The following is a 22,130-nucleotide window of genomic DNA, read 5'->3' as shown; positions in this document are numbered from 1 at the left end:
ATTTATGCCTGGCAACAGGCCCTTTTCCAGTAGCAACCTGAGCATGTATTAACCTCGTGCCCAGCACTACCACAGTACTTGTCCATCATTCCTGCCAGGCGCGCCAAGCAAGGTAAACAAGTGGGCACTGTTTCAACTCACTACGTGAATATAGCTCCTGCAGCTTCCTAGTGACAGCACTCCGTTTCTTTTTAAAACTCTCTGCAAGTTTGTACAATACAAAAGAGAGCTTACAAATGAAAGGGGCAATACTTTCGATGTTGGTCACGCTGCCAATACATGGCTGCCAGTCGGGAAAAAATAAAACTAGGGGAAAAGAATAACATAATAAAAAAAGGAGCTAGATTAGTTTTTAGACTCAGCAATGTGTACCGCCTTCTGTGGCCTTCATGTTAAAAAAAAGAAAAGAAAAGAAAAGAAAAAAGAATCACATGGCGATTACTATACTCCCTCTATGCGAAATTTGTGTGCAGAGCAAACTGCAGACTTTTTGGTCTTGGTGCATGTCTGCTGCGTCTCAGGAAGTAATCACAAGATCAGCGAATGCATGGCGGTACACTCTACTCTGCCGTTATCTCGCCGCGCTTCGCTGCCACCGAGCATGTTATTGCAAATCATGTTTGAACCTCCCGTGCAAATGTCACGTGGTTCGGATGAGCCACAAACGGAGGATGCGTAGGCTCATGGCGAAAGTGTGAGGGGGAGGCAGCGAGAGATACTGAGCTTTGGCGATGTGCTGGGAAATGACGCCTTAGCAGCACGTGCCGCCCTCCCCCTCACACTTTTGTCAGACACTTCTTCTCCGTTTTCTTTCTGCTGGGGAGCTCGTTTGCTTGCTCAGTTATGTGGACGCCTTCGCCACCGCAGCGAAACCCTTGTACCGGGCGCCAAGTCTCTGCGTGCTAAAATACCAACAAGAGACCAGTGGGTCGGGGCAGGAATTAAGTGACGAGGATGCATCGTACATGGCGCTCTTGAGCAGACATCTTTGCAAGATACGCCTGCCGAAATTAGTTGACGTGGCTCTTCCACACAAGTGCAAGGGCACACAAAGAAGTGTAAAATGGCCTCTGGAGCGTCAGCCATCATTGGAAAACAGCACGACCATGAGGTGAACAGCTCCTGACCTCCAGTTGGCGAGGAGTTATCGGGTGTGCCGGCTCCCACGGATGCTGCTGCTGGGAAGGGCGCTCCTTCACAGACTGCACTTCAGATGTCAGGTCCTGCACACAGAGAGCAGAGCCAATCAGGGCCTGCAGCACTGAGCGCAGCAGTGCAGGGATGAGGGACACCTACTTCCACTGGCAGTGCCACTCCTGTGCTTCCCCAAGCAGCAGCGTGCGTAAGGCCAGAGAGCAGAGCGTTAGACGGCAGCAAGCACACACGTGCACACACACAGGTGCACACAGAAAGCAGGCCAGACATAGAGAGCAGCTGTACGATAACCTCCCAAGCGTATGCTGCAATTCATAACGTGCTTTGAACACTCTGTGCACCCCCACCAAGGCAGAGTCGGCCCAATTCCGAAACCAGCCCGTCGTCCCCCTTAGCCATAACCAGAGCAGCTTAAGGGGGGACGTGGCTTTCAAAATCAACTTTTTTATTTCTTTGTGGATTTTGATGAAAATTGGCACAGCAACTGGAAATGCTTCCGTGATAACACCATAAAAATTTCAAACTAATATTTTGAAAACTTTTTTATGTATTAAATTTTCTTTCTGTTCCGCTTGTACCGAGCTTGAGCGGCTTATAAAACACGATAGAAAACTTGTTCGAAGTGCTTTGCATTCCCAAATGAATGGACGAGGTCGTGACAGTTTTAGAATTTTTTTTTTACAACACAATGTTTTTTGGTTTTCATTTTTTTAGAGGTTAATGTGCAACAGGCATGTCGACTGTGAACGACTATTTCAATAAAAAAGTCACAAAAAACAAATCTGGAAAACCAAAAGTGTCCCGACCTGAACTGTTCATCAAGGAATGTAATGCAAGAAACGGAATCAAAATAGACCCAGTGGTCACGAAGAAATCCCTGGTACAAGCGACATAGGTGGCAAAAAAAAACTGTTTTGAGAAAACGGCTTCCGAAGTTGCAACATAGGTTTCACTTATCAAAAGTCGCCACGGTTGCAGCCTTTCATGTCCTTTTGAACATGGGGCTTCTGGAAGGCCTTGCCTTGAAATTGGAGTGCCTTTTACAGCCTTTCTCTTTCCAGAAAACATCATTTTCAGCTCCTCTGTGAAGAGTACATACCCCCTTTGCAAACCAAACGGAGGGGAAGATGGGTTTCAATGGGCTTTCAATGCAAAGTAGGTTAGCTGGTTGGCTGTATAGCACTGGACAACCTCCTTTTGCAGTGTTGTCACCATGGCAACAAGTTAAGCATTTTTTTTCCTTAAATTTGAACATTTTTGGCTTTTTTTATGTTTTATCTTGCCTGGCACAGTAACTTAGTACTCATACGTGCAGGTGTTCATTGCCAAAAGTTTGCATACCACAAGGATGAAAATGAGCTACTTTGAAGCTTGGTAGAGTATTCTGCATAACTCCCAACTTCAATGCAAGAGCATATTTTTTTTTACTACTTTTGACATTCAAGGCATCCAATATTTCTCGCAGCACAGCCAGTATGCCCTAAGCAATGGCATCAATAATTTCCCTTAAAAAATCGCCGTTAAATGCTGCCACAGTAATGTACATTTTTAACGCAGAGAGCATATTTTTATTCCTATATTACTAACTCAAACCTGTTTGCATGAAAATTACAAGTGCACGGGAAACGTTGCGCAATACGGGCGATATGGCTCGCGCGCATCGCAGCGCACGCTTACCGCGACATATCGAACTTTAATTATACCTGATATGGCTGGTCAGGTCGCTTTTAAGATTAAATCTAACGTCGCAGGCATTAATTACAACTACTGGCGTTCAATCGTAACCGGTTGCCCAGTCATGTGCTGCTCCAATGCGCGTCGGCTATGCCGTGCGCGCCAGCGCGTTTGACGCGTCGACCGTTTCTTTTTCAAGGCTAGCGAGTCCACAGTCAAAACACAGCAATAACTAAGCGTGTAAACATCGCAAACCCGACTAAAAGTTCACTTCACGAACCGCTATCGCAAGCGCGCACACCGCGTCACCCTCCGGGGTCTGGCGACGGTAGAGTCACGCGCACCACGAAGCGTTCGATGACCTCCTCCTTTCGAGCCACACAACTTCCCGTAATCTGGCTCGCGATCTCAGGCATTCCCATCGCGATAACGTGCGTGTTGAATACCACAGATTGAACAGAAACTCGGCCGAGCGAAGCGGCGAAAATGAACTCAATGCGCTCGCTACGCAGCTCAGGCGGCCGCCATCTTGCGTTGCGCCCGTGACATCCAATCAGGAGGGTCGTTGTTCTGAGCCCCGACCGGAGGACCAACAGCGCTTCAGCATCTATTTCTAGCTTCGTTTGTGCGTCGTTTCTTTTCTGCCGTTTGTGCGTTTGTGAATGAACGAAGATAAAAGAGACGAGCGGAACCGGAAAGACGATCGCTCGGCCGATCTAACCATATCAAAATGGCCGCGCCCGGTGGCACCGTTGCGGAGATAGAGCGCTCCGAAAATTGCCGTTTTTTCGGCCTTTTGCTCTGATAGTTTGTCACCGCGCCTGACAAAAGTATTTTTTTATGCCACTTTGCGACGCTTTTCAGCGTAAAAACTTTGCAGATGCATAGAATAGGAAACATAGAAGCCGAATATGCGGGTTTCAAAAAAACGATGTTTTGGTCATTTTTCCGAAGTTGAAAGCCGCGTCCCCCCTTAATGGCGCCATTGCCCCGAGGCAGACCCACTGTGGTGACCGCACCTGCTCCTCCTCGTCGTCATCCCCCCCGGCGAGCTCCTGTGCACGGCGCTCGAACTCGCGCTCCAGCCGCAGGGCACGCAGGCGCTCCTCCTGGCGACTGCTGCGGCTGGGCAGCGACTCCAGCTCGTGGAGCTCCTCGTCCCGCATCTGGCGCACCTCCTCCAGCCGCTGAAGGCGCCGCTGCGCGGTGGGAAAGGGGGCAGAGAAGAAGGGCAGCTTAGTGAGGGCGCACACTTCTCCGCAACGCCACCGTCAGTGGTCGCAACAGGGCCCAACGTGGGCTCTTTCTCTCATGACCTACGGAAGCGAGCCACTGTGGGAGGCCATCGAGACTACCACATTGGTCAGACTGCACAGGGCTCCCTTAGCAGCCCCCAGTGAGGCACACAGGCTGGTGTCAGCACCCACCCTTACCCCACCACCAGAAAGGCAGCCACCACAGCCACCAAGTTAACGGGCAAGTTGATGAGTCCCCTTATGAAATCGCGCTCCATTTACCATATTTAAGCGCGAGACACATGCACGACTAGAGCATGCGATTGGCATGCGACTGATCGTTAGGACCGGTTCTGGCATTGTACGGTCATCAGAGGAGGCTCACGATGGGCGACTGGCAAGCCAGGTGCGATCGCACGGTCGTTGCGCAGTCGCGTGGCTGCAGCCCATGAGAGCCCGAAGGTGTCATCATGATGACGTCACTGTGAACGTTTCTTTCAGAGCCATGAGTTTGTGTAGTGCAAGAAAGGGACAAGGACAGAAGGAGGCGACGGGTTCAAGCGCTAAGCCTCTTTCAAAGCCTTGAGGAGGCCCTAGTGGCAGTTATGAGTATTTTGAAGGGAGCAGCACACTGCCGAAAATACAGACTCCTGGTAGACACATGTTGCCAGCGGTAACAACAGCATGGACGAGTGGAACTGTCGGTGCTCAGCATCCCCACACCGGTTTACTAACATAGAAAATTAAATATATATAACATAATAGCACTATTATTTTTACTTCAAGCTGATAAATGTTTCCTTTTCCTGCTCGGATTTCTCTTGCACGTATCTAAATCGTCCGGAGTGTGCCTAAACAGAAAGCAACCATGGAGTGAAAACAGTGGGCAGAGCGATGCCAACAATGCATCGCACGCATCAGAGCATGTGTCTAAAATTTACACGTACAACTAGTCGAGGCAGCCATATTTCCGACCAGTCGTGCATCGCATCTGATAGCATAGCTGTGCATGTGTTTCGCGCTTTACTCAATTCTAACGCACACGTTTTTTCCCTGGGAAAACATGTCCCAAAATTGCATGTGTGTTAGAATCAAGTGCCAGCCAAAACAGTGCTAGCGGTTGCGTATCGCTATCGACATCGCAGTGCAACCATAATCGCACGTTTTGTGCCGGCAAAGCGCCAAAGATCGCGCGGACTGCGGTAATGCTACAACAGAAAGAAATCCATCAAAGATTTATCCCCTCGTGCAGAACAAAGGCACCTACTGCATGTCGGTGCCTTTGTTCTACACTACAGCAATGAACGCGCACACAAAAGTGGGCGCGGGCATGTTATCTGCAAGGTGCAAAGGTTGTGTGCAGCTGGGTTAAGGGGCTTCGCAGGCCTTGTGAGCGCTTCTTGTGCACAGAAAAATAAACAAATAAATAAATTTAAAAAAAAATGCACACACTAGCAGATAGCAAGCACCTTTATTTAGATTAAGGGGAGACACTGGTCTTGAGGACCGAAAATTTGGCAAAAAAAATCAATTTTCTGTATTAATTTTATTTGCAGTCTACAGGTCCCAAAGAATGTACCTGCAAAATATCATAGCTGTATCACAAGTATTCACAAAGCTGTCGCCCCTTGAAGTCGCCTAAATGACCATTTTTGCCTATGTTTGCAAACTTTGTGCCCTGTTTTCTCAGAACCAATTTTTTTCCCCACATGGTCAGCTGTCGGGTACAATATCTTGGGATGTACTGGTTCGATTTAAATCATTTTTGCTGCATTTGAAAGCTTATGAACTGAATAGCGCAATAAAACAACAAAAATACAGAATGTCTTTTTGCTGGCACAAGATTTTATGCAGTTAGCTTTACAAAAACATTGTAAATTGATGACCTGACATTAACGAATTTTACAGCGTTTGCAGAAACCATGCTAAAATTACTGCTGTGGTATAGTTGCACTCCCTGGTCCTTCTAGAGCACAAAGGGATAAAAGCTATTTCAGTATTTCATAGGTACATAGTGATAAAATTGCCCGAAACGGAGTGACATAACATGTTGCACAACTCTAAACTTACACCCCATAGACGAAAACTGACTGTATATTTGTGCTCAGGATGTTGAAATACACTCAATGTGTAAATCTCAAGCACATAGATTAAAAAATAACAAAAATGTCCTCAAGACCAGTGTCCCCCCTTAAGAGCTCAAGATAGCAAGCCCACGCTATTCTGTACTTCACCCCAACGAAAGAGAAATAGCAGTGAACGTACGTACGTAGTGCCGCGCAGTGTGCTACCTTCTGCAGAGGATTGCCACTCTGTGACAGCCTCTCGCTGGGCATTTTTTAAGTGCAGAGCACTTGAGGGGCCCGGCTTGTTGCCGCAGCTCATTTGGGGTCGCAACTTCACGCACCCACAAAGGCTTCGAAAAGAAAACCACTTCCCCTGGTCACGATCGAACCTGGGCCCCTCGCATTGTGAAGCTGTCTATCCCGTTGCACCACAGAGGCAAACGTTACTCATATGTAAAGTGTTGAGGGGGATCTTTGTGCTGCCCCGTTGCTAGGTACCTCAACTTAAGGAGAACTCAATCCAGTGTCTCTTTACAGGCCTTTTCAGGGGCTGCAGCGCCCTCCCTTGACTGCTTTTGGTATCAATGGCAGACTGATACTGAAACTAGTCAAGAGAGGGTGCCACAGCCCCTCTTGGTGGGAGGGTAGGAGCGACGCCGCCAGTGACAGGCAAGGTTATACAGGTGGCGTTGGTGGGATAGGCCTATAAATGCAACCTGCAAACAGCCCGTCTTTCCCGCCATCGCTCTGCACTTCCAACAGCTTTCACATTGAGTGGAACTGCTTTAATTTTTTTTATACTTTTGCGACCTAAGTTTGGAAGGGTGGTTCCTGCGCATAGTTTGGCTAGAGTATGTTGCGACTTGAAGGCGACGAGAGCCGCCCTAGCATGACAATAAATAAAGTTCTTGTGTCCATAAACCACTTGTGAAGAGAACTTCCATGTTTTTTCTATTTTCTGGTCGCAAAAATAGGGTGTGTGTTGGAATAGAGGGCATGCTAGATTTGAGTAAGTATGGTATTTTGGGTGCACAAATGTCTTATGGGGCATCTTGCTCACGCAAAGAAAACACAAAGGGGACCAGGTCTCACCATTTCTTTCTCCTCTCGCTCCCATGGGGAAGGACTGGCCACTTGGGACACATCGCGGGGTATCCTGCACACAGGCCAGGTGGACACGAGGGGTCAACTTCGCATCACAACATACTCGACAGAAGAGGTGAGGCATCCCGGCAGCACCTCTTTGATTGCCCAAGCTCCACAGTGCTGCACCTCCAATTGCAACCTACTGTAATGACACAACCTTCCTGTACAGCCATGCAATGGAACACTTTACTTTTCACTGGCAGCGAGGAGAAATGCTACCATGTGGGGTAACCCAAGTAAACCAAAAGCGTAGAAAGAAGCCGTAACATCTACTGGAAATGAAGGTACGAGTGAGGGGCCTCAATACTGCATTGCGGTCAACGACTGATTATTTGCACACAGTAATCTGGTGGCTGGGGAAAATGTCCCCTTCCACACACTAACAAAGACCCCGACACTAAAACGTGGCAGGATGGAACCATCTTGATAGCGCTCTCGACAAAGCCACTAAATTTCGCCAACACAAACGAAACTGGAAAAAGGATTACTTGCAGGGAAGCACAAGTTTACTACTAATGTGCGGCCGCCGCTTTTTTGCTTTGTATTGCCTCTTCTCAACAGACCAGGTCAAGCATCAGCTGGTTCCCACAGGCTGCTAGCTTCGACAGCACAGAAGGTGCAACAGCAAAGTGAAGTGGGAGCTGCCAGCAGTAAGTGCCTCAATTTCTACGAGCGCCCGCCGGGGCGAAGATTTTTTAAATAATTATTTCACTTCCCCTTGGGATTTCGACCCAGTTCTTGGCCCAGACATGCCCAGAATTGAATGGCACACAAAGTTTCACCAGACGGACTCTGCCGAAACATTGACTTTGTGACAGAGCACTGCATGCTACAACCTTAATGTAAGGTGTGCTATCAGAAGTTCTGAGATGTTAAAAATGGGGGATGGGGGGTAGATGCATTATGTAAAGAGAGGGACTGCCCACCGCTGACCGAGACCAACCCAGTGCACACCAGTAGGGCGGAACCTGCCTGTTGTTGGTGTGGCCGTTGCTGGTCTCCACAGGTGGGGGTGACCGGACGTTCATGCCCTGCGGGTGCTTGCTGGCCGGAGGCTTGGTGATCACAGCCTGGTGGTGGTCCCGCTCTTCGCGACGTCGCACCTGGAAGGCAAATAAATGACGGTGCCACGGTTACCACGACTGCCAGCCAGTTTGGGGACTGAAGCTGCAATGCAGACTGAACCCGTTTATTCACATTTATTTATTTATTTATTTGATAAGTGTCCACAAACAGCATGAAGCCTTTAATGTGGTGCACAAAAGAAACAAGTAAAGAAGAGAGATCTCTACAATAGGAAAAGAAGAGCAGGGAAAAATGTAGGAATGACAACAACGGATCAAACACCCCCCGACTGACTGACACACGGCAATTCGACAACACGAAGGACTCCACGCAGCCGCAGCTACAACATAAACCAAAACATACCGTAAAATACCGATCAAGTGCCCCACCCATAATCTGGGTATTTCAAGAGTTTTTGCGTACTACTGAACAAGCTTCCCCGCTCCCCGCAGCTCTCTGGTAACCTGAACTACTGAAACCAAAAAACAGCAACGACTAATCCAAAATCGAATCCAAGAAATTCTGTCAAAGCTCACCATTTTGTTAATGACGTCTAACAGAGCCAAATGTGCTTGTGACTTTCACTGTGGTTCGTGACACGTATTCGTTTACATTGAGGAGAAAACTGAAATTGTAAAATAGCATCGCCACGCTGGAAGGGGCAGTGGGGGTTTAAAAAAATGCACTTGCGATTCGGTAGAGATTGAAGAGGATATGCAAGTGGGACCAAAAGTATGAGAGTTTGCTGCAGAAAAACTTTAGCAATGCCAAGCTTAGGCTGGTCAGCGAAGAACTGGATGACGTTTTTTGGGAAATTTTTAGGGTGTGGCTGTGTGTAACGGAGAAGAAGCTGTTAAGATAGCACACCTTAAGCTCGGCAATTCTTCTGCATTGAGCCAGTACATCAATGCAATACAAACAGCTGATCGGTGTTATAAATGTGCCATGCCATCAGGGAAAGCTAGCAGAGACCTGAATATTTCTTGGAGGCTGTTCACTCCACTGGGAACAGCCTTAGAACACGCCATGAGTACACCTAGTTCAATATCTCAAATAATGACCAGACGAGGGTTAGAATGGATTATCCAATTAACAGGACCAATATTGTGGTTGGCGGGAATACTGTGTGCATCGCTAACACTGGCTGTGCCAAGAGGTTGCGTTCTCCAACGCACTGCATTATTTTTTTTTTCTTTTTCTGGTAGAGGGGGGGGTAACAATTTTGAATTCCGGGGCAGTTCTGAACAAGGGCCCCCTCCCCAAAATTCCATGAGCTATCCCCACCCCATGTCGAGGGGGGGTGCTTGCTCGGTATTTTGCAGTAGATGGATCCCCCCCCCAAATGCCCACAAAAGTCGCCTCTCGTCTTGCACAGCAGTCTTGGCAGAATGTGGAACTGATGCGTGCCCGATGCCCCTTGCAGGCACACGGGTGCGCTCTGCAAGTGTTGCGCATCACTCGCCTCCTCCTTCATCTCCTCCATCTTGGCCTCCTGCCGGAGCAGGTCCCTCTGCGCCCTCAGGTCCGGCGGGTGGGGGCTCCAGTGGGCCACCGGCTCGGCCGGCTGCTGCGCTGTCGTCGTCATGCCCGGGTGGTGCCCCACGGCCAGGGGCCCCAGGCTGTTCACGTACTGCTCCTGCTCCCGGGGGCTCACCAGGGTGGACAGCGGGCGCGCCTCGGGCCGCGGAGGCACGCTGCCGGCCCCCGGTGGCGAGGCGGGGCTCCACGGCAGCGGCTGCGACCCGTGGCTGGGCCTGGGCACGCACACCAGGGCCACCCGTGTCATCCCTTGCCACAACCAACAGGAGCACACTTTTAACTTTAAGCACGGGTGTTTAGTGTGCTGACGCTACACCTGCGCTACGAGGCCCACAATGCAGGAGGGCTCCAGATTAATTTGCACCACCCGGGGACCTTTAGCGCGAACAGAAACTTCTGCTCACGGGAGTTTTCATTTTTCACCCACATCAGAAAAACGGCCCCTGCAGCCAGGATCCTTGGGCTTGGCAGCATAATGCCTTAGCCGCTCAGCCACCGCGGCAGGTGCATGTTACAAGCAGCCAAGTTACACAGCAACAGTTCACATGAAAATGAAATGTCCCATAATCACACACATTTTGCTACTTTTTCACATGCCAAACGAGTTGGCTCCTTTAATTTATTCGGTGGGGCATCCATGCAACAATGTGTTTGTTTTAACTGGACACCCCATAGTTCAAAAGGGTAGTTCAAACATGCAACTGTTGCCACCTAATAGCAGCATCTTCTGATCTTGGCATTATGAACTGACCCCCAGTTCTCCTGCAACAGTAAATGGAGCTCGGCCAGCCCTGCCAAGGTCCGGGCAGTCCAGCATGACAAGTTTAGCGCTCAGCCCACAAATGCAACGGACTGCAGGTTTTCTGACTGTCCACCTCTGTAAAAAGCAGGCAATTTCCACAAGGCTCTGTCACCTCGTCATGGTGGGTGGTGGCAGCTGCTGCGACTGCTGATGTGGCAGCTGGTGTGGCTGCTGCTGCTGCTGCAGCTGCTGCAGGTGCTGTTGCTGGTACAGGCCAATGTTCTGGTACTGGCGCTCCTCCATAGCTGCCTGCCTCGGCTGCGAGTCAGCACGCAATTGTGAGCAAGAACGGCTGCACCCACTGGCCTTTTACGCAGTCACTCAACACAAGGGCCTTGAATGGCAGGAAAAAGTCACCCACAAGCCTGGCTCTCCTCTGCTTCCCATTCTCAGCGGAACGCTGTCAAACAGGATACTTAAATAATATGAAACACGAGAAAGGGGACGCAGACACAGCATGTTTGGTGGAATAAATTTGTTAAGAGTCAGCACCGTGTCTCCGTATTCTCGCTCGTGTTCCATTTGTTGTTTCAGATACTACTGCGTTCAAACAACAAGGCCTCGCATTGGAAGATTCAGATGGCAGCCACCTAAATGACCGCACCAATGTGTGCTCAATGCTCACCAGTTTTAAAAAATTTGCTGCCATTAATACTCATCGTCAGAGCTCTAAAGCACCCACGCCCACATCATGGCGCATTGTTTCTACTCGTCTACACCTGAAAAATAAGAGAGATGAACACTTGCTCTTTCACTATAACCCCTCTCCCCATCCCATCTTTTTCTAATTGCCCTAAAATTGACTCGACACAAGAGTCAGTTTGAGCTCTGCCCATCTCGAAAAGCAGGTGCTCTGCTGGCACACACGATTTGTACGACTACTTCTCAGCTTTCTTTTATTTTCTGTGCAGTAAGGTTAGCCCGAGTCCGGTAGCAATCAAAGAAGCTAGAGTCAGCAGAGCAAGCCTACCGAGTATGAAGGCCCTGGGGGATATCCTCGTGATGGCATTGTCATGGAGCTCCCAGCAGACAGGTGTGGTGGGCCGCCCCCTTCCATGGCTGCCGAGCCGCCTGCACACAAGAGATGGCACGCAAACACGCTGCGTTAGCCATACCTGCAAATACAGCACGACACATGTGCACTCCTTGTCAATGCGGCCCCAGTTTGTTCGCTACACATGCTCAGAGCTATGCAAGCAGCAAAAGATCACAGCATCTCTCGCCTGACAAATGAGCCGTGACAAATGAGGTTAGTTGTGTGTGCCAGGAATGGATGACATTTTCACTTGGCATGTGCAACAACACCATCTTCACAAGGCCTGGCACCAAACAAAGACAGGAAAAAAAAAAAAAAAGAAGAAGAAGAAGAAAAAGAAAGACAAGGCCAGAGCAACAAAGCCTAGCATCACTAAACTGTGCACTCTCCCCGTTTGCCGTCCTTCTGTGATCTTCATGCCCATGTGTTGGCCGACACAGAGAAGCAAACGAGCAGGACCTGGTAGGGCTTGCTCTATGCTGATGCAAATGCATGAACATACCATGGTGCTAGAAGCCACTCAATATTGTGCAATGAAACTGGCAGTGTAGCGGGCTTGCTTGCACCTGAAATTGCACAGCCACTTTTACGTAAATCCGGCTTTTACGTAAGCTTGCAGAGTGTCAAAATGAGAACAGGTTTGGTGTGCTGTGCAAGCCCAAACTGCCACTTATTTCGTAGGCATGAATGTGCAAATGCGAGTAACCTGTACCAACAGTAGCTGCCTTCCTTTGGAAGTGAATAATGGCAACACTGCATGGGAGAGCTAGACGCCCATACTTTGCACTGTTGTTGGCTCCTGTCTTATCAGCCTGAGGCTACCTTAGGCCTCAGCTACTCTTGGCTAATAAGATCAAAGCCATGGTGCACCCCCTTCCGAGAAAGCCACACGCATCACTTTCTACCCCAGACTCAGGACATCGTTTCATCACGGCACCCTCGCCCTCCCTGGATACTCTGGAACTGAAGGAGCTTTGTGCAGCATAGCTAGCTCTTCACTGTCTAATCATTCCTTATACGTGGAAACCAAGCCACACAAACTCTGGAAAACAATTTCATGTTCTGGTTTGAGGGGTAGCTTCCAGACATAACACCCCCCCGACAACAGCCCCACTGCTTGGGGCGGCGGCCAGTGTGGAACATGGGCTACAACAACACCTGGCCTGGCTAAGGCTGGCTTGTATGTCTCCTGTTTCGGGCAGCTGAATGTGGACCTGCTTTGAAAGGGCAGCTCGCTCACAGAAGGCCAGCTCACCTGGCTCAGCTTGCTTGAACAAACGTGCTTATTGGCAGCCCTGCTCACAGTCTAGTGTTACTCACAGACTTCAACAAGTCCACGAATAACATTCGCGAACCCTTCACACAGGAAGAAGGGTGCTTCAAGGAAAACTCTTGATGCCGGGTGAAATGTTCTTAGGTCAAAATCAGCACGACGTGCTGCAGCTTAGACTGAAAGTTTGCTTGGACGCTTCCATGAGGACTGCAAACAAGCTGGCCTTGACACAGAGCGTGGCACAGCGTATCATGGAAGCGGAAGGAGATTGCTGTCTCCGATGGCATTGTTGCAGTAGCTAGAGCAGGTGTAACTAACACAAAACAGGCCACTCCAAGCTCAATTTTCCATAGGTTGTTGCTGATGGTGTGCATATTTTTGTTCAATCCCACTAGGGATGTAACTCTGGTTTTTGAAGAGTATGTTTGTGACGCCGATAGTTGGCCAGCATACTCTTTGGTCTGGTAACATCATATAAGAGATGAAATGCCAAGTCAAAAATAAAAATATTTCAGGAGCACTACAGCTGCCTTGTTCCCAACAATTGGAAAGCGCAAATTTAAATATTTCCCTTTGCGCCGTCCAGTGACTGCTTTTATTGTGAACAAGAGCTGTGGTGTTCTTGAAATGTCATTTTTATTTTTGACTAGGTCAGTGACTAGGTCAGTGACATACCCGTCTTGCAAGGGTATGTTTCAGGAGAGGGCTAGGGTTGCCGTGCATAAGTATTTCAGGGACTTTCACTCAAGTGTCACAAGTGGCAAGGATTGGGCTGTCGTGGCAGTCGTGCTGTGACCTGCCGACTTTGCACAGCCTTGGAGCCAGACCGGACCCTTCCCTCCCATCCAAGGCGGCACTCACAGTTGAGGGCGGGTACGCTCTTGCTGCCCTGGATGCTGCGCAGCGGGGGCGGGGGCTCGTCGTGGGCCAGGCGGCCGGGGATGTCGCGCTCGCTCAGCCGGCCTCCGCCCCGCTGCAGGAGCAGGGGCGAGGGCTGGCAGAGCAGAGAGGCCAGCCCCTGGTGGATGGCCCCCTGCTTGGCCACCTCCAGCTGCACCACGGGGCCCGTGCGCGTCATCAGCTCCGCCGCCCTGTTTGTCGTTGGGGGGAGAGGGAAGGGGCAGCTCAGTCGAGGCATGTGCACTGCAAGGTATCTCATTCCGATCACTTGGCACAGCAAGCATCCCCACAAGGAGGAGGAGGGGCAACAACCCTGTACAGCTAACAGGCCAATGGAAAAGCTTGCAGAAAAGGAGAAGGGAGACGGTGGAAAGAGGTGGGGCAAGCATGTAAGCAGAACTAATAATTTACACAAAGTTGCCACCAAACCACTGACTGAACGAAAGCAAGCGGCTCACTTCTCCTGCGAGACGCCGACCAGGGAGTGGCCGTCGACGCGGAGGAGCTGGTCGCCGGCCTGGAGGCGGCCGTCCAGGTCGGCGGCGCCCCCGCGCACGACGCTCTTGACATAGATGCCCAGCCTGTCCTGGTTGGAGCCCCGGGCGGCCACGATGCTGAGCCCCATGCCCGAGGGGCTCTTCTTGAGGGTGAGGGTGACCAGGCGCGGGGGCGCCCCCAGCACGTCCTGGTCGCACATGTAGATGGTCCAGTGGCCCAGGGAGGTGGGCTGCAGCGTCAGCCGGCACAGGCCCGCCAGGCACAGGGGCTGCAGGAACTCCTGCCAGAGGGAGAGGGGGAGCTCAGGGTCGGCCACCAAATGGACCCCCCACACAGTGCAGCACTCGGAAAGAGTCCTCCTCTTCCTCTCTGCGCACCTGCAGCCCGGGGGGCACCCCGCGCAGGGTCTCGCACGAGTAGCCGTCCTCGGGCAGCAGGAAGGGCAGCGCCAGCTGGGGCTCCTCGGCCAGCTGCAGGGGCCGCCCCTCCTGGGCGAGCCGGGCGTCCTCCCCCTGGCGGGCCTCACGCACCAGGGCCTCCACCAGCCCCGGGGCCACCTGGTCCCCGGGCCCCAGCGGCTGGAAGTGCTCCAGCAGGTGCCGCACCTGCGCAGGGTGTGACGATACAGCAGCAGCAGCAGCAGCAGCAGCACAGGGGGCCAGAAAATGCACGCAGGAGAACTGTGCACGGCTGGAGAGGAACGAAGGAAAAATTAAGCGGCACGCAAAGAGCACCCCAGCACGACAGGGTGTGCCTTTCGTTCTCTGTCCCGTGTGTGCACTGTCTGAGCACCATCCGACGTTGCTCTCCACCCAGCAACCTCGTACCAGTGCCTGCACACGCACCTGGAGGGAGTTGAGCTTGAAGCAGGCATCGGCGAGCGGGGGCAGGTCGTGCTGCGGGTGGGCCTTGGGCGCCTGCAGCAGGTGGGCCGCCTGGATGAGCCGGGCCAGGTGGCAGTCGGCGGCCAGCTCCAGGCCCTGCTGCTCGGCCCAGGCCACCAGGTGGGCCAGCCGCCGCTTGAGCAGGGCCCCCGTGGGCCGGCAGGGGGCCGGCCGGCCGTGCAGCAGCAGGCTGTTGAGCAGCCACGCGTTCACGTGGTGGAACAGCCACGAGAAGAGCTGGATGGTCAGGGCCGCGTTCACCCGGCACCGGCGCAGCAGGCTCATGCTGCTCGCCAGCACGGCCAGCAGCTCGCCCACGGGCGCGTCCGAGGCCCCGGCCGCGCTGTTGTCGGGGGGGCTGAGGAAGGCCCGGGGCAGGGCCTGCGCTAGCTCCCGCCGCTGGGCGGCCACCAGCTGCCGGAAGGCCAGCTGCAGGGCCTCCGTCAGCAGGTCCTGCGCGTCCAGCGTGTAGGCGCTCAGGTGCCGGTCCTGGCGCAGGAAGTGCAGCAGCTCGCTGGCGTTGGCCAGCCAGAAGGCCAGCGGCCCCGCCCCCTGGCCCTGCTGCTGCTCGACGGCCGCCCGCACCCGGGCCCCCACCGTGGTGGCCAGGGCGGTCAGCCGCTGGGCGCGCTCAGAGGGGCTCGTCTCGGGACGGAAGTGCGTCGAGGCCCGGTACCGGCAGGCCATGTACAGCGTGTACGCGGGCACCAGCTTGAACTGGACGGAGAGCCAGTCCAGCTGGTTGATCACCGCGTCCAGGAACAGAGCCTCGTCTGCGTGAAGAGGTGAAGAGGGGGACTAAGTGAACTAGTCATCTTATGTGCTACAGTGCAACAGATCACCTCACAAGAACACACAACACAGCACAGTCACCTCGACACCTTTGTTACCTGGCAAATGAGGATCTTGCCACAAACTGCATTGACCCTATCATGACAGAAGCCCTAACAGCCATATAACTTAGAGCAATGCAGAAAACGTTTACCAGAGCTTGAAATGGGGCTAGTTGGTTTCTTACTCGGAACATTGCTGGCGCTAGGCGGGACAAGGACGACGAATTACACACAACTGGAGCGCACACTACCAACTGATTTATTAATCACAACAAACACAACTTATAAAGGAAAAATTCAGATGACGTGAAAGGTGGAGTTGATCAATCTTGCTGAAAATGAATACAATATTTGTCATGCGCATGCGCTTGCCTACGAACTGTCAAGTAGTGCCATCTCAGTTGTCGACAGTGCAATCGATGGCGAACTGATAGTCTTTTTCTTTTCGGATGGCGTAAGCTTCCCATATCTCGCTGGTGATCGTTTCTGAAGATTCAAAGAGGATCGTAGTGCTTTCCGATTTCGCAGAGCACCCATGTCTGGTGCAGTGGGCAGCCAAGTGCCCTGGGGCTGAGACTTGCTTGCACATATTTTTGTGTTCTCTGAGTCGTTCGTTAACGCAGCGTCCAGTTTGGCCAATGTAAGCCTTCTTGCATGACAAAGTTATCCTATAGACAACCCCCGAGCAGCATGCTAAACAAACAGGATGTGGCATTAAGCACATGAGTAAGTTTGTCGCATGCTGCTCGGGGGTTGTCTATAGGATACCTTTGTCATGCAAGAAGGCTCACATTGGCCAAACTGGACGCTGCGTTAACGAACAACTCAGAGAACACAAAAATATGTGCAAGCAAGTCTCAGCCCCAGGGCACTTGGCTGCCCACTGCACCAGACATGGGTGCTCTGCGAAATTGGAAAGCACTACGATCCTCTTTGAATCTTCAGAAACGATCACCAGCGAGATATGGGAAGCTTACGCCATCCGAAAAGAAAAAGACTATCAGTTCGCCATCGATTGCACTGTCGACAACTGAGATGGCACTACTTGACAGTTCGTAGGCAAACGCATGCGCATGACAAATATTGTATTCATTTTCAGCGAGATTGATTAAGGGGAGACGCGGGTCTTGGAATCCCGAAATTTGGCCAAAAAACCGATTTTTAGAAATCGCCGTTTTCGGAAAGTAGAGCTATTTTTCTACCGGTTAGCAAAATATCCAGACCCAGGAGTACGTATTTGAGCCATAATATCAATTTATAGCACCGACGCCCGCTAAAATCGGCCAAGATTCGACGCGAAAATAGCATTTTTTCGACGACTCGCCCCTCGGGTTCTACATGCGCCACGGCGTCCATCTTGGTCTCATTCGAAAGCGCGTCTTTTCGTTTTCAATTCCCCGCCAGAACCACTCCGTTTCATCCGTTGGTTGCAAGTAAAACCGGGGTAGAAAAGAGACGGATCACGCCGCCTAATTGGTTACTGACTGCACGTGACCGCAGGGCGCAACCTCATTGGCTGGGCGCCGTGGGTCGTCTGCTCGGCACTCTCATCACAGGGCAACGGCTCATGTATTCGTCTATGCGAGGACCGGCAAAAGCCCCGCATGGCGTAAAAATAAAGTAAAGATGTCTATCGATAACCGAAAGGAAGAACAGGCATTATTAAAAGCGCCTGAAATACGATTTTCTGCTCCTGTGACGACGACTTATCGCGAGAACGGCGCCGAGACGGAGGTAGGCTTAGCGCCCGCGTGGGCTGCCGAGACGATAGCGTAGCGATATGATTACGCCTGCGGGGGCACTAAGGTGCGTCTATCTTTCGATCAGCAGCAAATAGAAAGAAAAGAAATGATAAAGAGGAGGATGCCGCATGCCGACGTCGCAAGGGAAGTGTGTTCATTCTGTTATCAACGATGCTGCGGCGGTTCGGCCCGCACTCCGGCGCACGCTTCCTCGTCGGCAGGTTACCATATAGATGAGCGATTTGAGAATTATAAATGTTCGCACTGCGCACAATGTGCGTTGGTGACGTGATATACGAGTAGATTAAACCGAAAACGTGGTTATCCCACCTAGCCAAGCGCATGCACGTTACAGAACAGTGGCGGGCATTCCGTTACCAGCCCCTTCGCTGCAACTCACTTCACGCGATGCAAATCCGATTTGATTGCTAAAAATGAAGCAGTAACATAACAAAATAGCGTTTACAACTGTGGTGCACGCTCGGCACCTCAGCCCTAGTCGCCAAAGAGAGACGGCGCGATGCCAACAGCATAAAAATTGAAGCAACGTTCTGGCTTCGTTTTTGTTCAGTTTTTCTGCGAGGTGCCATCTGTAGACAGAGGATTTCATAATTTTCCCACCAACTGATTTCAGCAAACTTGATATGCTCGTGTTGAGCGAACTGCGAGCTACATTCTAGAACCTTTCTTTTTTTCATATGCTCAATAGATAAAACTGTCACTTGTAGTAAAACTTCAACTGCGATTTTCTCTGCTTCCCTTTTTTTGCATATGTGCCTAGCCTTACAGGGGTTTTGAGGTAGTTTTTTTCAAAGGATTTCTACAAGTGTTATACCTTTGAATTCGGGATAAAATGAACTGCATGCTGAAGCTATTTTAATTGGCTCATTTTGCCTCAAATAAATGTTATGAGTAATAATTAGAGGTCATTAAGTTTTCAGAAAACTGTACTTGGCATAATTAGATTAATTCTATCCAATCAACTATCTTTACAGGAATATAAATAGCTTCAGCATGCATGACAGGTCTTAAGGGGGGACGCGGCTTTCAACTTCGGAAAAATGACCAAAACATCGTTTTTTTGAAACCCACATATTCGGCTTCTATGTTTCCTAATCTATGCGTGTGCAAAGTTTTTAGGCTGAAAAGCGTCGCAAAGTGGCATAAAAAAATACTTTTGTCCGGCGCGGTGACAAACTATCAGCGCAAAAGGGCGAAAAAACGGCAATTTTTGGAGCGCTCTATCTCCGCAACGGTGCCACCGGGAGCGGCCATTTTGATATGGTTAGATCGGCCGAGCGATCGTCTTTCCGGTTCCGCTCGTCTCTTTTATCTTCGTTCATTCACAAACGCACAAACGGCAGAGAAGAAACGACGGACAAACGAAGCTAGAAATAGATGCTGAAGCGCTATTGGTCCTCCGGTCGGTGCGCAGAACAACGCCCTCCTGATTGGGTGTCACGGCCCGGGCGCAACGCAAGATGGCGGCCGCCTGAGCTGCGTAGCGAGCGGTTTGAGTTCATTTTCGCCGCTTCGCTCGGCCGAGTTTCTGTTCAATCTATGGTATTCAACACGGACGTTATCGCGGTGGGAATGCCGGAGATAACGAGCCAGATTACGGGAAGTTGTGTGGCTCGAAAGGAGGAGGTCATCGAACGCTTCGTGGTGCGCGTGACTCTACCGTCGCCAGACCCCGGAGGGTGACGCGGGGTGCACGCTTGCGATAGCGGTTCGTGAAGTGAACTTTTAGTCGGATTTGCGATGTTTACACGCTTAGTTATTGCTGTGTTTTGACTGTGGGCTCGCTAGCCTTGAGAAAGAAACGGTCGACGCGTCAAACGCTGCGGCGCGCACGGCATAGCCGACGCGCATTGGAGCATCACATGACTGGGCAACCGCGGTTACGATTGAACGCCAGTAGTTGTAATTAATGCCTGCGACGTTAGTTTTAATCTTAAAAGCGACCTGACCAGCCATATCAGGTATAATCAAAGCTCGATATGTCGCGGTAAGCGTGCGCTGCGATGCGCGCGAGCCATATCGCCTTTCTTGCGCAACGTTTCCCGTGCACTTGTAATTTTCATGCAAACAGGTTTGAGTTAGTAATATAGGAATAAAAATATGCTCTCTGCGTTAAAAATGTACGTTAATGTGGCAGCATTTAACAGTGATTTTTTTAGGGAAATTATTGATACCATTGCTCAGGGCATACTGGCTGTGCTGCGAGAAATATTGGATGCCTTGAATGTCAAAAGTAGTAAAAAAAATATGCTCTTGCATTGAAGTTTGGAGTTATGCAGAATACTCTACCAAGCTTCAAAGTAGCTCATTTTCAACCTTGTGGTATGCAAACTTTTGGCAATGAACACCTGCACTATGAGTACTAAGTTGCTGTGCCAGGCAAGATCAAACATAAAAAAAAAACCAAAAATGTTCAAATTTAAGTTAAAAAAATGCTTAACTTGTTGCCAAGGTGACAACACTGCAAAAGGAGGTTGTCCAGTGCGATACAGCCAACCAACTAACCTACTTTGCATTGAAAGCCCATTGAAACCCATCTCCCCTCCGTTTGGTTTGCAAAGGGGGGTATGTACTCTTCACGGAGGAGCTGAAAATGATGTTTTCTGGAAAGAGAAAGGCTGAAAAGGCACTCCAATTTCAAGGCAAGGCCTTCCAGAAGCCCCATGTTCAAAAGGACATGAAAGGCTACAACCGTGACGACTTTTGATATGTGAAACCTATGTTGCAACTTCGGAAGCCGTTTTCTCAAAACAGTTTTTTTGCCACCTGTGTCGCTTGTCCCAGGGATTTCTTCGTGGCCGCTGGGTCTATTTTGATTCCGTTTCTTGCATTACATTCCTTGATGAACTGTTCAGGTCGTGACACTTTTAGTTTTCCAGATTTGTTTTTTGTGATTTTTTTATTCAAATAATCGTTCACAGTTGACATGCCTGTTGCACATTAACCTCTAAAAAAATGAAAACTAAAAAACATTGTGTTGTAAAAAAAAAATTCTAAAACTGTCACGACCTCATCCATTCATTTGGGAATGCAAAGCACTTCGAACAAGTTTTCTATCGTGTTTTATAAGCCGCTCAAGCTCGGTACAAGCGGAACAGAAAGAAAATTTCATACATAAAAAAGTTATCAAAATATTAACTTCAAATTTTTATGGTGTTATCACAGAAGCATTTCCAGTTGCTGTGCCAATTTTCATCAAAATCCACAAAGAAATAAAAAAGTTGATTTTGAAAGCCACGTCCCCCCTTAACTCCACCTTTCACGTCATCTGAATTTTTCCTTTATAAGTTGTGTTTGTTGTGATTAATAAATCAGTTGGTAGTGTGCACTCCAGTTGTGTGTAATTCGTCGTCCTTGTCCCGCCTAGCGCCAGCAATGTTCCGAGAAAACGTTTATCATGTTTGTTTACATTATGAAAGCACACTCCAAAGATTGTGGGCAGCTTTTATTATGCACAGATAAGGAACATCCTTATGGCAAGTGTTTTTACAAAAACACTGATTATGCAAGCGAACACAATGAACGAGTGCCCTCTGCACTTTCAACATCAGGGCCACCCCGCAGCGCCATCTGGGAAACCGTGAAAGCTCTGACAGTGGACAGCCCCTTCCTTTCTAGAGGCAATGCACCGCGGTTTCAAAGGGGGTCTATGAAGGTGTGTTGCCTGCTACCAAGTACAACTCTCCTTTATACGAGGTTTGAACCTATGCTAGTTATGCGAAAGATAAAGGATGGGATATAAGGGCCTCCCGTCACACTCGCATAAGCGTCCTCATGGGTGCTGCAGTTATAGAAGGCAACACGAGCGACTCACGTTCCTCCCAGAGCTCCAGCACAGCCGGCAGGATGGGGTCCCCCCTTCGCTGGTCCCTGGGCTCCCCAGCAGGGGGACCCATGTGGTCGGGGGGCATCATGACACTGGGCTCAGGGGCCCTCCTGAGGGGGAAATGGCATGCCGAAAAAAGGCATTATAGACTGTGTTCCTTAACATGCAGTATCATTACTAAATGTTCTTCCGCGCAGAAATACTGCCCCTGAGGAAGCCAAGCGGCCTAATGTTTGGCTGGTAAAAGCATGCGCATTCTTGGATCAGGACAGTCTCCAATTAGATTAGGTACTTACAAAATTACAGCAGAGGAACACGTGTCATGAAACAGGTGGTCAAAGACAAGAGCTATTCACTAGCACGTCCTGTCCATTCTGTCCTGTTTGTTAGTTGAGCTAACAAGCAGGACACTGTGGTCAAAGGCACGCTAACGAG

The 22,130-nt window shown here is 50.3% G+C and overlaps 1 protein-coding gene across 4 annotated transcripts in view; it reads right to left on the bottom strand.

The window, feature by feature from the left end:
* Positions 1-22,130, bottom strand: part of Cno (adherens junction formation factor afadin) — a 45,938-nt gene that overhangs the window by 8,527 nt on the left and 15,281 nt on the right. For all 4 annotated transcript variants that reach the window (XM_077690920.1, XM_077690921.1, XM_077690922.1 and 1 more), the window contains 12 exons: positions 21,684-21,805; positions 15,235-16,046; positions 14,767-14,994; positions 14,350-14,669; positions 13,853-14,082; positions 11,653-11,753; positions 10,795-10,940; positions 9,804-10,095; positions 8,249-8,379; positions 7,223-7,286; positions 3,849-4,028; positions 1,128-1,223 (listed from right to left, as the gene is read on the bottom strand). In XM_077690920.1, coding sequence (XP_077547046.1) covers positions 1,128-1,223; positions 3,849-4,028; positions 7,223-7,286; positions 8,249-8,379; positions 9,804-10,095; positions 10,795-10,940; positions 11,653-11,753; positions 13,853-14,082; positions 14,350-14,669; positions 14,767-14,994; positions 15,235-16,046; positions 21,684-21,805 — 2,722 coding nt within the window. The remainder of the gene's footprint in view (positions 1-1,127; positions 1,224-3,848; positions 4,029-7,222; positions 7,287-8,248; positions 8,380-9,803; positions 10,096-10,794; positions 10,941-11,652; positions 11,754-13,852; positions 14,083-14,349; positions 14,670-14,766; positions 14,995-15,234; positions 16,047-21,683; positions 21,806-22,130) is intronic.

This window comes from Haemaphysalis longicornis, unplaced genomic scaffold (assembly GCF_048455015.1).
Source record: "Haemaphysalis longicornis isolate Haplotype H1 unplaced genomic scaffold, Haemaphysalis longicornis Haplotype H1 scaffold_10, whole genome shotgun sequence".
Lineage (NCBI taxonomy): Eukaryota > Metazoa > Arthropoda > Arachnida > Ixodida > Ixodidae > Haemaphysalis > Haemaphysalis longicornis.
This window is presented reverse-complemented; position numbering and strand designations above follow the sequence as displayed.